Here is a 16225-nt window from a genome sequence, read left to right as displayed (position 1 = left end):
GATCATAGTGTTTATACTGAACAGAGGTTTACTCAGTAAAGCTATATTTCAAAGGAGAGTTTGCAGTTTAAAAACTGCTAGCAAGATTTCATTTAGACTCACTTCAACTAATCACCCCCGAGCGTCTGACGTAACGCTTGTCCCTCAGTAGCATGCACGAGTGCGATTCTTAAACATGGCTAGTAATAATTGAATGCGTTTACGAAAGTGCATATTCTTGGTAAATAATACAATCCGATGTTGGCCACTGCTTCTACATTTGTAGCATGATTTATTCTTAATGTAGTGTTACTATAACAGTAAATATTGTTGTTTTGATTTTTTTTTCGGGGGGGAGGGATGTAAAATCAATTACAAATATTTAAAAAATCCACCAATTTCTGCAAAGCTTATGAAGCCTAGATTGTCAGGTCAATATGAAGGTGTGGGATTGCGGCTGCTGCTAATGACTGGCGCCCCAAACAGTGGCAGAGCTGTGCGGTTGCCATGGCAACCCCTGCTCACTATCTAGCCACCCCACACATCGAGGGGAAAATTTGGATACCTGTGCAGCATCCTTAGATCCCTTGATAGTCTGCCACAATTCATCTATAGTTAACTCCATATTTAAAAAACAAATCTACAATTCATCTGAACGCAAACTCTAAAACAATCTGTTTTCAGAAAAGAAAATGTGTTTCTTTCAGTCAATGTCAATCAAAAGCATGACTTTTGCACCAGTGGTGTTACCAGGATGCCAGGTGTGGGTGGGCCTCCTGGGAACGTCTTACCTGGGGGAGGGGGGGCAAAAAAGTGCTACAGTGCTCAAGTAGTTCGAAATCCAGCGTAGGGCTACTGCACATTAAAATATGTTTTGTTTTCTCCTTAATTAAGATAACTGTTGATGTGATTTGGGCTAAACAAATAAAAGTTGCTTTGATTTTGATTTTTTTACATCCCATTCATCAGGACAACATCCAGTTTTCTTTGGGTGGGTAGAGTGGGGCACTGTGCGCTTGCGCCTATAGGCAGCGAGATGTTATATCACTGCACTGAAACATTTCTGGCTACACCCCTGCCCCCAAGCGGATGACAAATGTTTGGCATGATTTTTTTGTTTTTCCTCAGGTGTGGTCATTTCTTGTAAACAAAATAAAAGGCATATGATAAGGCCACAGAGGGCTGAGTTTTTCCACAGATCATTTTACTCGTGTACTACTGTCAGATCATTCCGACAGTTTTAACAAACATGACAGAATGTAGTTTTTAGTGAAAATTGAAAACTCCCTTGTAAGGCAACTTGGAAAAACAGTTGGTACAGTTGAACCTTTTAAATACACCCGAAGCCCGTGCAATTCTAAATTCAATCAATATTATCGGGCGTGTATATCCCTACTACTTTAATATTAGCATACTTACTACACTAAACAAAACATGATATATACTTCAACTCTACTGAAGTTTACTGAATGAAATAGTTTAAGTACCGGTAGGCTTGTGTTTTGTAAGGGGCTCCGACACACTGACTGAGTGTTCAGGTCTGCAGTGTTCCTTAAGGGCTTGTGAACGCCCCATTTAATTGCTCTAAGATTGAATCTGGGAGAAGCATGACTTAAAATGTTGTCCTCGTTAAAGTTGGAGCTCATTTGTTTTCATGGGGGTGTAAACAGCTAAGCTCATGCCTGTGCTGCACATGGTGACTGCATGCTAAGATTGAGAATTCATGTTTTTCAATGTATGCTAAGATATGATGGTTTTCCATTATCATTGTTGAAAATTCCCAACTCTGCAAGATGCTAATATCACCAAGATAAGTCTGTTGTTAATCTCGGCCAATGTGTTGATAAACATCCACAAATAAGAAATACAGCATAAACTGTACTTTGCCACAAAATAAATTAAAGTACTTTCAATTACTGCTGGCATAAGGCTTGTCATCATTTATCTTCAATATTTCATACCACCCATTAGGAACTAACGAACTAAAAGAGTAACCAAAAAAAACGAATGTAGCATACACAGGAAATAAAATCAGAACTGATCACACTGTTATTTGTCTTACATTTGTTTCTTGATTAGCACACTTTGAGGTTCAGGGATTGAATGTTGGCCACAGCTACTCTGTTTGGATTTTTCAGGTTTCTCATGGTACTCCTGCTTCTGAACATTCTAAAAAGCACGCGTGTGAGGTTAATTGAAGACTAATTTGCCAGTTCGTGTGATTGTGATGGGAATGGCTGAAGGGCTGTTTCTTGAGGACAGTGCGTTCGTGTACCAATTTTCTGCAAATTTACAAAGATTAATGTCCGACACCGAAAGCTTGCCATTAAAACTTTACAAGCTGTAGGTAAGATCAGGAGGTCTCCACTGCACCCAATTTCCAGCTGATCTTCAAATTTCAGCGATTAATTCTTTATGTAGAAATAACCCTTTGGAATTTTTAATGATATCCAAGACACAGCTTAGGTAAGGGTCATACCAGCTCATGTTCTGTCTGCACTCTTCCTCAGAGGCACAATTAAAGAGATTTGTCACTCAGTGCTGGGGTCATATAGAGACAAAAAAACAGCAACATTTCTATATATTTTTCTTTCTTTCTTTCTCCTTGCAGTCAGTTGCTGCATGACTTTTATTCCTGCATCCCGCCTGAGAAACTCCAGAAACAGAAAGTGGCGTCCATGACTGAAATTGTCAGCAGCCAACTTTTCCAGAAACCAGGTTAGTATCTTTCTTTATTCCACTTTGTGACAGCACTCTGTTTGAATATGTAAAAGGGAAAAAAAAATAACATGCACCAAAGCACACCGGCAGATCATTGGCAAATTCTCCTGAGCATTAGTTGATTCTCACTTAAGGTTTATATCCTATTGAACAGGCCATTACATGTGTAGTGAATAATTTGTGCCCAGCAACAGGAGCGTTCAGACAGCTGTTCACGCTGCTCTTTACGACCAGTAAGGGAGTCCTTTGCTCTAAAGGTTTTATCTTTATATAGCTCAGTGCTTCATGCTAATACTGCTTGGCACCGTTCCTTTTCTTCCACCACAATCCAATAAAGTGTAGTGGAAAACAGTACTGTCAAATGCTTAAAACAGGATGTACAGTGTGTACAATAGCAAATCTAGTAGACCCCCACGCATTGTAAAGTTTTAGCAATGCCTGCCCGAAAACAACAATATTGGTAAATACCAAAATGTCAGTAACTCTATCCTTAATTTTCTCACTACCGCCATTGTTGTCATGGTCACTTTGAGACTTTTGAGAAAAGAAACGTGTTGCACTTTATTTAATGATGGCAGTGTGTAACACTGCATTTTCTTTTTTTTCTTTTTTCAGAGAAAATGTGCAAAAACACAAATAATAAATTGGATGTTTTGAAGCAAATAGTTTTGACTCTTCTGATTAACATATACAGCAACTTCGTTTCTCATCTCTACATGTAACTTTGATATTAACTGGGTAAAACAGCACAATATCGTGATATCGCAATATAGTAATAATATCGTATTGTGACCCAAGTATCGTGATACGTATTGTATTGCAACATCCTTGCCAATACTCACCCCTAGTTGGTATTGCTGATAGCCACTCATGTGGTTGTTAGACTTTGTCCTTTGATTTGACACGTTCTGCACCCAGACAGAGAATGTCAGAAAGTCTATTGCAAGAGGAAAATGAGGACATCATTCATGTCGCAGTAGTTGCAATGCAGTGCATATTAATGCTGCAGTGCCAAAGAGAGAGAAGAGGTGTTAACGTTAAAGGTAAACAAGACAAGAAGTGTTTTCAGATCACTCTGGTTGATTTATTTACATGACCCTTGACAACGTACCAGCTGTGCATTTAAATAATTCACCGGATATGGCATGACACCACGAGTACAATACCTTTTACAAGTGCAAAGCCGAGTGATCAAGCAGAGTTCACCCACCCTTGCCTCGTACAGCTCCATTACATCCGTCTAATTTGGACCCAGTGGGCTGATAAGTGTTGGTTTGTCTGCTGAAGACTACATTGTGACAGCTAATGTGCTGCTTTAATGCTGACGTGATGAGTGTGCACATAATGAGGCCCTGGCAGAGGAAGAGGACAGTATGAATTAGAGTAGATTGCGCGAGGCTAAATTGGGTTAAAAGTAGTGACTCAGTCTGCTCATACTGTGGCATTGATCCTGGTGTTTATGTGCTTACACGTGACACATTACATAGACTTGCTTGTGCATTTCTGTGCAGCCGTGAATGCCGATTCCATCCATCAGTCAGCCGCCAGCCAAGTCCGTACAGCCAGTCCGCTATTCAGCCCCTTTGTATCGATCGCGACTCGAATGATTGATTCCCCTGGGGTCGAGACGACAGGCTGTCCTCATGGGCCAGCTGTCAGCGCCCTCACACTCTGTCACCTGGAGGGGAGAGAGGTGGGGTGTTTGAGGGTGAGGGTAGAGGTGAGCAGGTACAGTAAAGAGCAGGAAAATGAAAAAGTGTGAAAAAAGGGAGAGCATGGCATCAACCCAAATTGATCCATTTTGCCGCACTAACTCCTGTATTTGTGCCATACCTGAACAGAAGTAGTCCTGGAATGAGTTTATTTTTGACCAAATACTCACCCCAGAGCCTCCTTGAAGATGAACTCCTCAAATGTTGAATGGCGATGGAGTTAGACAGAGGTCAAGGCGGTAAGACCCAGTGAGTCAACGGTGAACAGGGAAAGCTGATGGAAGCGGTTTTAAAAATAGGAAAGCTATAACCTTTGTCCAAATAAGTTGAGCAGCAAAAGGAGCGGTGACATGATGATTGGTAAACACAGAGAAAGTCGCAGGGATAAGTGAGGGGATGACAAAGACTGATGGTAGGAGAATGAGGAGGAGGCAACAGCTGCTTGTAGAAGCAAGGCAGGGGATATAAGGCTGATTAATGGACGTGAGCACAGTTGGGCCAAAGAGACAATCTCCGAAATAACAACAAACCTTTTGAAGGCTTCAAACCATATTTATTGAGCAAAAACAGGCGTCCATTAGCATATGTTGTAGGAAAGTGATGATGACTTTATGCATTCGAAAGTGCCGATAATATGTCGGAATTGACACAACATCTTAACAAGAACTGCTGGCTCACGATTACATATATTTGGGAGGAGGTCTACTGTTTGTACACGTTTGTTTAGTAGTAACTCAAATTCTTCCTCAAATTAAGTTGTGAGCCCTAGATGGTGGCAGCTAGCTTCACAACAAGCAACAGATAGTGAACAATTCAACAGGGCCTGACCGATAGGGATTTTTTTTCGGTATTCGGGACTGGCTGTGGGTGATGCAGTCAGTCCTTGTCTTTTTGTGTTTGTAACCGCTGTCTTGTGTTTAGTGCACCTTCTTCGCCATAACCTTCATTTATCCTTTCGCGTAACGACATTAACCATTTGTTTTCGCCATAAATTCGACCATTCATTCATTCATTCATTCTATTCATTCGTGTGTGCACTAAGGCAGTTGGTATTTGAGTGATCACTCTATTTTTTTGTTTCAATGGCCATGTTTTGTGTTAGTGCACTCTTCATTTACTCCTTCCAACTCTCAAACCTATGTTGGACCCCTCCACCTTGCCATCAAAAGCCTGGATGGAGGAATTTAGCTTTAGATTTCTGCCATATATGTGCAGTGCAGCATAATGAGTAAAGTTACTGGCAAAACATGATTTCTGCATGATTCTCTTTAACTTAAAATCACATATTTTCTACTCCTTTTACTCCTGTATTTTTCTTTGCCATAAAATAATGACTTCAAAATAAAAGCCAGAAACACCTTTCTCACATATCAAAACATGTCATTTTTGAGTTGCATTTGAAATATACGATGTACAGAAAGAGAAATTAATTCAAACAGGAGCTAATTTCAGAACTAATAATGCACACTAAACATGAATGTAAACTTTATTAACATATATACTGTATACTGGATGAAAGGACGGAGAAGGATGTAATTCACACACAGTAATGTTCTGTCAGCCATAAAGACAGTTATCATAACACCCAAATTGAGTTCCCAAACGCAATTTCAGCAGCAGCACACTAATAATGAACTCTAGGCATAAATATAAATCTTATCATCATATACATATTGACTCTTAATGAGCATATGAGAGGATGGAGAAGAATGTAATTAATAAAAGGTTCTGTCACCCATGCATGTCCTTTACTTCCTCTCCATACATACTGAACAGTGAAAAAATCAGTGATTAATCAGTCGGGCTCTTTATCGCCACTCGCATTTGAAAATTAAGCATAAAGACAATTGCACATTGTGTATTTTACTGTGCATTATTCATCCATCCATTGTCTATACCGCTTATCCTCACAAGAGTCGCGGGGAGTGCTGCAGCCTATCCCAGCCATCTTTGGGCAGTATGCAGGGGACATCCTGAATTGGTTACCAGCCAATCGCAGGGCACACAGAGACAAGCAAACATCCGCACTCACAATCACGCATAGGGGCAATTTAGAGTGTCCAATCGACCTACCAAGCATGTTTTGGGAATTTGGGAGGAAATCGGGGTACCCAGAAAAAACCCACGCAGGCACGGGGAAAACATGCAAATTCCGGGATCTAACCCACGACCTCTGAACTGTGAGGCAGACGTGCTAACCAGTCGACCACTGTGCCGCCCTTACTGTTCATTCATTGCGATCAATTAATTACAGTTAGAGTTAAAGCGTTAATTTTTTAAATCGCATTAATCTAATTTTTAATTTCTAACTTTACTTTTTCTGTATGATGATTATGATGATGATATCCGTTTTGATGCGTGGGGCCCTTGCTTGAGTTGTTGGGGGTGTAAAAAACAATGGTCATTTACACACACTGATTGGCTGTCATTGTGTTTGGCATAACCTGATAGGATCCTATTGTAGGTGGAAGGGTGTCAGGTTCACACCACTTAAGGACATTATTAAATAACACGCAATGAGGAGAGAAGACACTCAACACAATACTGTATTGTCTTTTTACTCGCGAGGAGAGTGAAGTGTACTGTACAATTACAATTCCTCACAGCACTCTGAAACAGTCCTTCTGCCTCCTCTCTTTTCATTTTCTTGGTGGTCCCTAATTGTATACATTGAAATTGCTACTCTAAAGGGTGGGGGGAACATGTATCACCGTGTTCAAAGACGGTGTGTGTGTGTGAAAGTTCATTGTTATTGTTATATTCTGTCCCAAGGTCTCAGCGTCTAACCACCGCATGCTCTTCAATAAGAGCATTGTTCCTATTTTGCACCTGCTTCCTTCTCACATTCCACTTTCTTCACAAATAACTTCGACTTACATGATTCAACAAGTTTATAATGCTGAATAAAATGCCTTACAATACTTAGAGAGTAAATATGGGATAACTTGTGTGCAATTATTCTAAAGGCCTGGAGAGACCAAAACGACGTTGGCCAACAGTGCCAGATGCTTACCCCATGTGGCGTCCGGCCGGCTGTCGGCACGTCACGCTGGAAAAATACAACACAATGACAAAGAGCGATGCTGACCATTAAAGTACCTTCTACGCATGCATAAGATGTAATACCCTTCCATACCATCGGCGGCGGTAGTCACTATTTCTCATTGTTAGAAAAATCCAACCGGAAAGCTGTTGGCCGGGAGTGGATTATAAAAAACGTAAACAATGCATTGTTTGCAACAATGCAATGCAGCTATATTCTTCGCTCACGATGAACTCCCACGCAAAGTAAACCATCACGTTCTTGACACAGTATTGTGAAATGCTTACGTTGTCAACCCACGCTCTTGTACTTGTAAGAAGATTAAGGCAGCGGAGGCGTGCTCACTGTTTATCTGCATTCGTCACTTCCCGATGGTGCTCAGAGCGCTGATTTGATAGCTAACAGCCAATCAGAGTGACCAAATGTCACGACTGGTGATGCCGATTCAACATGCGTAAGCGCCCCCCTGGCGCTTACTGACGAGTTACGACACTCCAACAGTGGTCACTACACCAATCAGATGGTGCATTCAGACGCCACAACGCTTCACGATCTCCGACGTCGGTTTGGTCTATCTAGGCCTTAGCAGAGGGCAAGTTCAGGAGCAGAGAGAAGACGTGAAAATTGAGGAGCGTGTGAGAGTTGCTCTTTGCCAAACTAAACTCGAGAACAGCCCTCGTATGAGCAAGTCTGCGACCGATGGGCCGACAAATGTTCTTACCAAGTGAATAGAGATGAACTGCAGGCCGATCGAAATAGTTGAAGACAAGGTATTAATTGAGGTGTTGCAAACAGCGTCATACAATGACCCAACATACAAACCACTGTGCAGGACTGCAGTGATGACTAAAATCAGCAAGTTGTATGACGGTGAAATGAAAAGCAAGCTTGATGTTTTGGAGGGGGGACTTTGGACAAATTTGCTATAACCGGATCACTGGACCTCAATTTGCAACCATTTGGGGGTGACTGGACACTTTATTGATGGTGAGTGGAACTTCAACTCATTTCGCACTGATCGTCGTGAAAACAGAAACCATGGACTTGGCTGGTAAATACGAAAAACAGCTCATCAAGGTGGCAAATGAATGGGTGATTGGAAAAATATATATACACCATAAATACAGATACCCGCATACAGACAATGGGGCAGTGGGGGTTTTCTCTGCAATTTTTAAGTGAGATTAAAAAATTGATTAATTAGGTTATTTAATTACAGATCATAATTAATGAATCCATCTTTTTTTTTTTATCTCTTAACAGCCTTAAATTTACTATAAACAATACCTTACCAACTTCAGCTATCTTAGTGCTAACATACAATGCAAAAATCCATAGAAGGGATAAACAAACTATCATTGATGTTGCTTTATTTATGGCCCTTAATCAACGGATATTTAAAAACAAACATTTAGACGTGGACTCGCAGTCTTTGCCGACAAATATTACTAACCCAGTTTTATAGTATTTAGTGGTTACCCAAATCTGTATGCAGTAGTTCAGCAACATTTTGTCACCCCTCTGCTCTCTTCTTCCTATCCCTTGCTTGCATGACTACGTATCTATTATTTTGTTCATGCATTGCCAAATAAGGCATGACGCAGAGTGTAATTGAGATGGATTTTACCATTGGAATGATAATCAGATGGCTTGTATGCAAGGATTGCTATCACCCAGGAGGCTGAAATATGCAGCAGAGCTAAATTACATATTCATAGTCATTAATGGCCCCCGGTGTCCTATCACTGTACTGCAGGTACATATATCATAGGCCCACCTGCCTGTCTGAGCTGGCCTGCCAAGCTGCCTCACCATGGAAAAATGTCACAACCACTGACAGTGTATTGGAGAGGCTCCTTGATCGAGTGCCTGTGTATAATACTCACCATAACAGTTCAATTATTATGCAAAATAAAACTCACCAGCAGCAACATGGGCTTCAGCTGCACAATCCAATGATAACCAAGACAAAAGCCACATTAGGAATACTGCCTTTAGACATATTGTTTGGTGTTTGCAGTGGTATATGACTGCACTGATTCACATTTGCTGTACGTCGACCAATCACAAAATTATGAGCACTTGCACAATCCAAGATACTAGCGCTGGAGAAAAAAATGATAATCATGTTTGCTTTTGATGACTGTCACTGTCTGAGAGGTATTAGGTGTCTGTGTTGATGACACATTTCAAATGTGTGTTGGTTGGAATTTTGACAAACGGTAGATCACATGAATAAAACAAACATGAGGATCAAACAAGGTTAAAGAGAAACAATAATTTAGAGTTAATGGAATAGCAAATGACCCTATAGGCCAGCCACAGAATCCTTTGGCTACACTGTCAGAAAGGTATTCATCCACTAAAAAATGCCTGTGACTATGCATAAAATGTAGTATTTACAGGTTGATTAAAAAAAAAAAAAAATGTTCCCTCAGATTTGTAGAACATTAGATGAAGGTGTATGCGTCACTGGTGTATAACATTTAAAAAAAATTAAATAAAACTAGTTTTCCATGCACATGCATCTGTCAGGTTCACCCACAGGTTGTAGAATTGCTCTCTGAATCAGCTGTTGTCTGCATACACTCAACCTACACACACAATCCACATTTACACATACAGGTGCATATTTACATAAATGCACCAACATGTTGAGTCTGGTTTTGAAATGAAGTCACATTTGCAGGGTGCTCTATTTAAACAAACTACAATTTGTAATATGAGCAATGGGGGGGCTGATAAAAGGGGAGAAGGATATAATGAGAATGAGGAGGGAAGTCTCTGAGAGAAAATTCTTAGAGTTGGTTTACCACTGTTAGTCTAAAACAGGGGTCGGCAACCTGCGGCTCCGGAGCCGCATACGGCTCTTTCATCCTTATGTTGCGGCTCTGCGTGGGAAAATAAATGATAAGTGTCCGATTGGAGTGTATTGTAACGTCTTCCAAAGACACGACGTTAGACGTAGTAGCTTAGCTATCTCCCTTTTCATTATTACAACACATTACAACACGGCTGCCTTTTTATTATTCCAACTACGGTGCAACAACAGTTCCGTCGTAAGTACACACGGATCTCTTCTTCTTTCACTCATTCCTCTCTCACGCGAGTCGCGTGAAGCATTCAGGAACCTCGGTAACAACACAACTTAGCAAAACACAAACGTCACCACAATACAGATAACCCAATTTCTTACAGTATGTTATTTGTCTCAAAAACGTGTATCATGTCTTCTTAGTAAGTCAACGCTTTTAACTTCTTTCTTCAGACTTTGTGCAGTTTTGATGATCAGCATTTGCCTTCTTCAGAGATGTTTGACAGCCATTGACGACGTAACAGCAGGAAGCCGGCACGCTCAGAAAGCCCAGAGACACTAAAACTGCACAATATCTGAACATAGTTTTTTCGTCTGTTTAATTGTACTTGTAAATTGTAACATTATTGGGACCTTGAAATATTAAAATGAAATTATTGTTATTGAAATTATTAAAATTATAAAATAGTCACTGTCGACCGAAAGTCTCGGAAGTCCAAATATGGTCAAATTATTTTTTTTTTTATCATAAATGGTCCATCCTTACTTTGTCTGTAAATTTTATGCAATTCTAGCCAATTTAAAGTGGTGAAAATAGCAATTACACAAATAAAGCACGATTTCACGGCCGGAGGTATGTGCAACGCAGTGACGTCTTCTCCATCTGCTGAATGCAGACTTTTTTTTTTTTTTTTTTTTAACACAATAACGAGTGAAAATATTAAGGTACGATGGATTATGTTGGCTTGTTTAATATGGATTGATGAGATGCTTCGTTGCAAAAAGACCCTCTCACGTGTGTCGTGAGGTAAGTTTCCATTTCATTTTAATATGCATTGTAGACGCGTTAGTTGGATCATTGTTTTATTTGCTGTATCATTCATGGTGTTAAACCTGAAAGAAGACGTTTTGTGAAGGTGCTGTAGCCAAAATGAAGATGTATTGGGCAGATGTGTTTGCTGGTGTGATGTTTCAAAGGCTGAGGGCACGATGAGCGCGGACTTTGAAGTACTCGGATGTCGCCGGCTGGGTTTTTATACTCTTTTAATCAATTCAAGCGTCACATTACAGATTGAATGTATTTTGTAGGTAGTAATATGTGGACGTGAGCGTGCAATAAAGTATTAAACAACTTGAACGAAGGGGTGCCTGGGAACTCAAACAAGCTGATGTTTTTTGGAGGTTAATGTCAATAAGTGTTTGCGGCTCCCGGGGCTTTCTTTTCCGTGGAAACCGAATCGAAATAGCTCTTTGAGTGTGAAAGGTTGCTGACCCCTGGCCTTAAAGCAGCTCTAATCCAGATTGCTGCAGCAGGGGCCTGAAGTTGATCACTATGCATTCTAATCTATTGCTATTTGTATCACTATATTATGACAACAACCTTTAATAACCAATAACCTTTAAAATGAGAAAGAATGCACTGCTGTTACTGCATATGGAAAGCATAATTCATATTCCTTATTTTGCAACAGAAGCAATCTCATTATCCAAATTGCTTTCATTGCCTGCATCACTTGTTGACATTGTTTACGCCCCCGTCTATATATTTCCCATTGAGACTGTTGAACAGAGGCATGTGCGTGCTTAATGAATATAGATGTGTGATGTGCTGTTACCTCATTATTGTTTGGATTTAATCAGCACAGAGTGGGCACTCTCTTGTCCCTCCAATCTACATTATTGACACTAAGGTCCAGATTTAATGACCCCCTGTGTGCTTTTCCACATCAGAGAACTTCGACATCAACAATTTCAACATCATCATCATTATCAAAGCAAATCACGAAATAACCAAGCAGAATGTGGCGAATTGCCTATTGTGTGTGGTTTTGAATCCCTATAACAAAGTGAAATCTGATCCATACATATAAGTTTCTAACAGACCACTTATGATTATTTTATCCTCAACTTGCTTATTTTATAGCCAACAGCTTTTGTGCAGCTCAGTGTATACACGAACAGCACATGAATATAACATTACCATATTGTTATTGCATTCTTAGGTGTATAAATAAAATAACTCTTTATAGTAACGTAACTAACTACTTTCCCTCATTTGATTACTATTGCTTGAGTTGTATAAGGTTGATGTCACACTAGGCTTCTCTCAAGGCCCACAAACGTCCAGTAAATTAGTACTGACATAGAATTATCAATAGAAATTGTGCCCATAAAAGTGTGTTTGCCTGCAAATGACTCATTGGCCGCATTTTAGATTCTTTTTAAGATTATTTTATTGTTTTACAGGTTAACAGCTTGATAGTTCCAAGTTCAATAAAGAGGTCTGTCTCATTGACAGTATGGGCATACAACTATCAAGTCATGTCAAGTCAAGTCAAATTTATTTATATAGTCCTTAACAGAGATGGGCATTTAACCAAAAATGTGCGGTCTGTTTACTGCAGGGGTACACTTCCTCCATTTTGTCTGGTAATAGTAATCGCTTATAGGCCGGTCCGCCTATCATTTGAAACGGGCTTCCGTTAGCGTTTCCGACTACCAACTTAGACAAACTTCCACTAGCACCCCCTCATCATCACCTAATTCCCAAGCCGGGGAAGAGGGGACAGAATAGAGAATAGAAGCGGCAGGCTAAACAGGCCAACAAATAGTTCAACTAAATGCAAAAGTATATCCCGGTAAATAAGTCGTTAGTTGTGTTTCAAACATTTCTACTGCGGTAACGCCTCTATTATCAATGAGTAAGGCATTCCAGAGCACTAGCACCCGAATAAAAAACGCTCTAGAACCTTGCAGACTTCTCTTTGGCTCTCGGGATCACAAAAAGGCCAGCATTTAACTGGTCTTCATCAATTGAGAATATCAAGTTGAATCCTAATCATATTATTACAATTGTTGTGTCTGTGGTGAACTCAATAGTGAATATACTGTAAGAATGCCCTGTATTGGTACATAATATAAACACAGAGAACAATAAATGTTAGATTGTGAATTTGTTTATTTGATTGCAATGTTAAAATGCAAGATAATATCATCTTACCCCTTCCACTGTAAATATGTTCATCTAAAGTATAAACATTTCTGCGACTCTTCAAGGGATAATGGCATGTGGTGTTCCTTACGTATAAATCGACATTGTAAATGTTTTAGTCCTACTGAAGATATTGTCATCAAACATGAGGAGTAACTTAGAGACATTGTCATGAATAACTGAATACATATTTATCAGCGGTGTCATTAATTCCAAGCAAATAGATAGCAGGAAATAATGAGGCTCCGTCTGAGCTGCACCGTTTATAATTGCTACTGTGCTTACAGCATAAGCTCAATAATACAATATAAAATTGAGCTATGGCTCTTGGAAATACACCTATTTATTCTTAATAGGGCCATCAGATTGAGATCCCAGTTTAGAATAGTGCAACTATTGGCGACAGCATTAGGTACACCTGCACAATTGAGAATAAAAACAAAAAACAAGGGCAGTGAGCAACAGACTATGTGGATTATGTGTGTGTGTGTGTTTGGGTAAGGGCGGTCCATTGTGTATCAAACACAAAGAGGGGGAAAAAAGCCCTCAAAAATAAAGGGGGGGAACTATCTTTTTGTTGTATTAGCTAGCTGGGTGCTGGAATGACCTCGGACATTGGCAATGGATGTTATGAGACCTTTCCATTTTTAATACTGGTGAAAGTAGACTGTTCCCATAAACCAGCAGAAATAGAAAAGAAGTTTCCCTTTTTAGACGTTTAAAAAAAAAGGTTTGTTTGTCCATGGTTTTGTTGGATAGCAGCTACTCAATCCTCTAACATTTTGAATCGGGGGAGCACAGTGCCTTTGAAACTCAAAAAATGAAAAGAGTTTTAAAAAATACTGTCATATGTAGAATTTGTGGAGTGTCATCTTTGTTTGTCCCTTTGTTAGCTAGCAGACTATATTTTGGTTTATAGTTTGTGACATAATTTTAGCGGCTGGTACTCTACAATGGCATGCACAGTATGTGCTGTGTATGTCATGTACAAATGTGAAGTAGTAAGCAGTAGGAACAAGCCGTTTGGCTCCGATGTAGTTGTACAGATTCCTCCCTATCTACGCAAAATGTATTTACCGTACTTAATATCTACATTCGGTATGACCGCTGTATATCTTGTATCCTCGTTTAGCAAAAGTTTAGTGAGTCTGTCCACAACGGAGCTATTTCATTAATTTTGTAAAAAAAAAAAAAAAACACTGTTGGTTGCATCTGTGATTGGCTGAATGTGTGTGGTCTGTAGTTAACATACACTTGAAAAAAAATGGAGTGATATTTACTTGAAAAAAAAAGAAACTTAAGGTTGGAAAACGGTCACACTACCACTTGAGCCATGCCACTCTTACTCCGTATTACTGTATATTGTTGGTGTCTCCAAAAGGAGACCCCAAAACCAGTCTTTTGGCGGTACGAGTATTACGCCTAACACCAGCAAGCAATACACTAACACACAGTAGGAGCGGCATGGCTCAGGTAGTAGGTCTCCCAACCTGAAGGTTGTGGGTTTGTTCCTCAACCCTTGAGTGACTTTTTTAAAATAAACAATTACTATGCAATTACTACGCGTTGTGCTGTGCGACATCTTGGCGACAGGTCTGCAACAAATCCACGCATGTCAGAAATGGTTGCTGCGTATACGACGCCGTGCGCATTCTCTCTCGTGATTGGTCCGTTATGTCACATGTTGCGATGATATACACTTTTCCCCGACTGGTTCTTTGAGGACACTTTATTTGTCACCACGGAAGAGAGGATCCACCACGCAGCTTGTTGCTGCTGAGAAGCAAACTAGTTTGGCAACGGCGTGGGTATTATGTCACTTATGTGTGTGTAAAGAAACCTACACCTTCCTGATTGATTGATTTTGCAATACAAATAATACATAAATGCATCGTCTAGTCATCTAGGTCCCTTTGTTGCAGCAGGCACGATATCCATTGTTGTCTCCGTCCTTTTGATTGTTGCTTGGCATTGACCATAAAAGGAAGAGGTAAGACCGCCCTGCAGTGTCCTCGTCAGTATCAGCTGTAGCGACATCCCACGACTTGGAGTGAAATTTCATGTGGGTTGTTTTGCATACTTTTCACGCCAACACGCTGCTTACAGTATATAGAGCTCTCCCCTGCTCTGCTTGTTCGTGATTGGTGGCCCTCTTTGTAGATTCGACCATCCAATCAGTGCCGCACTTTGTGCGGGGGCCGATTTCACGACGAGGACCACCAATCATGAACAAGCAGTGCAGGTTAGAGCACTATATAAGCAGCATTTTGGGTTGAAGTGCTCCCAGTCAGACAAGTGGCTCATCGAAGAGACAGAGCAACATTTCCAGATTCCAGTCAGATAAGTGGAGGGCTCTTTGAATTTGAATAGAAAGAGTAACTCACAGGTTAATGGAAGCCTGTTCACAGCCTGGTCCATCACTGAAATCTGTCCCCCAAGCAACAACAACTCTGTTGTTTCTCGCCACGCTCACCACCGCCATCGAAGCCTAGCCGCGAAAAAATTGACGAAAGACGGACTACAGACGAAAAGACGGATTGAATACACGGTCTTCCGGCTATGCTTAGTCTGTCTATTTTAGACATTTTCCCGTCATTCCTCAACCGTCAGAAAAACGGGCGTCTGTCATAGGCGGATAGACAGACCGGTTCCTCACATAGTAACTGACAGTAACTTTTTGGCGTCATTTCGGTTCAGGTCAGCAGTGTGCCATTAGTCCGCTCTGAACATTATTTAATTAAAAG

The 16225-nt window shown here is 40.4% G+C and overlaps 1 protein-coding gene across 8 annotated transcripts in view; it reads left to right on the top strand.

Annotated features, from left to right (window-relative positions):
- The window catches only part of dock2 (dedicator of cytokinesis 2), a 151474-nt gene that overhangs the window by 49825 nt on the left and 85424 nt on the right, over nt 1–16225 (top strand). For all 8 annotated transcript variants that reach the window (XM_086019767.1, XM_086019751.1, XM_086019719.1 and 5 more), the window contains one exon: nt 2591–2697. In XM_086019767.1, coding sequence (XP_085875893.1) covers nt 2591–2697 — 107 coding nt within the window. The remainder of the gene's footprint in view (nt 1–2590; nt 2698–16225) is intronic.

This window comes from Filicampus tigris, chromosome 2 (genome assembly GCF_054856515.1).
Source record: "Filicampus tigris isolate MCC_2025a chromosome 2, RoL_Ftig_1.0, whole genome shotgun sequence".
Taxonomy (NCBI): Eukaryota; Metazoa; Chordata; class Actinopteri; order Syngnathiformes; family Syngnathidae; genus Filicampus; species Filicampus tigris.
The sequence above is the reverse complement of the archived record's forward strand: the minus strand, read 5'-3'. Positions and strand labels throughout refer to the sequence as shown.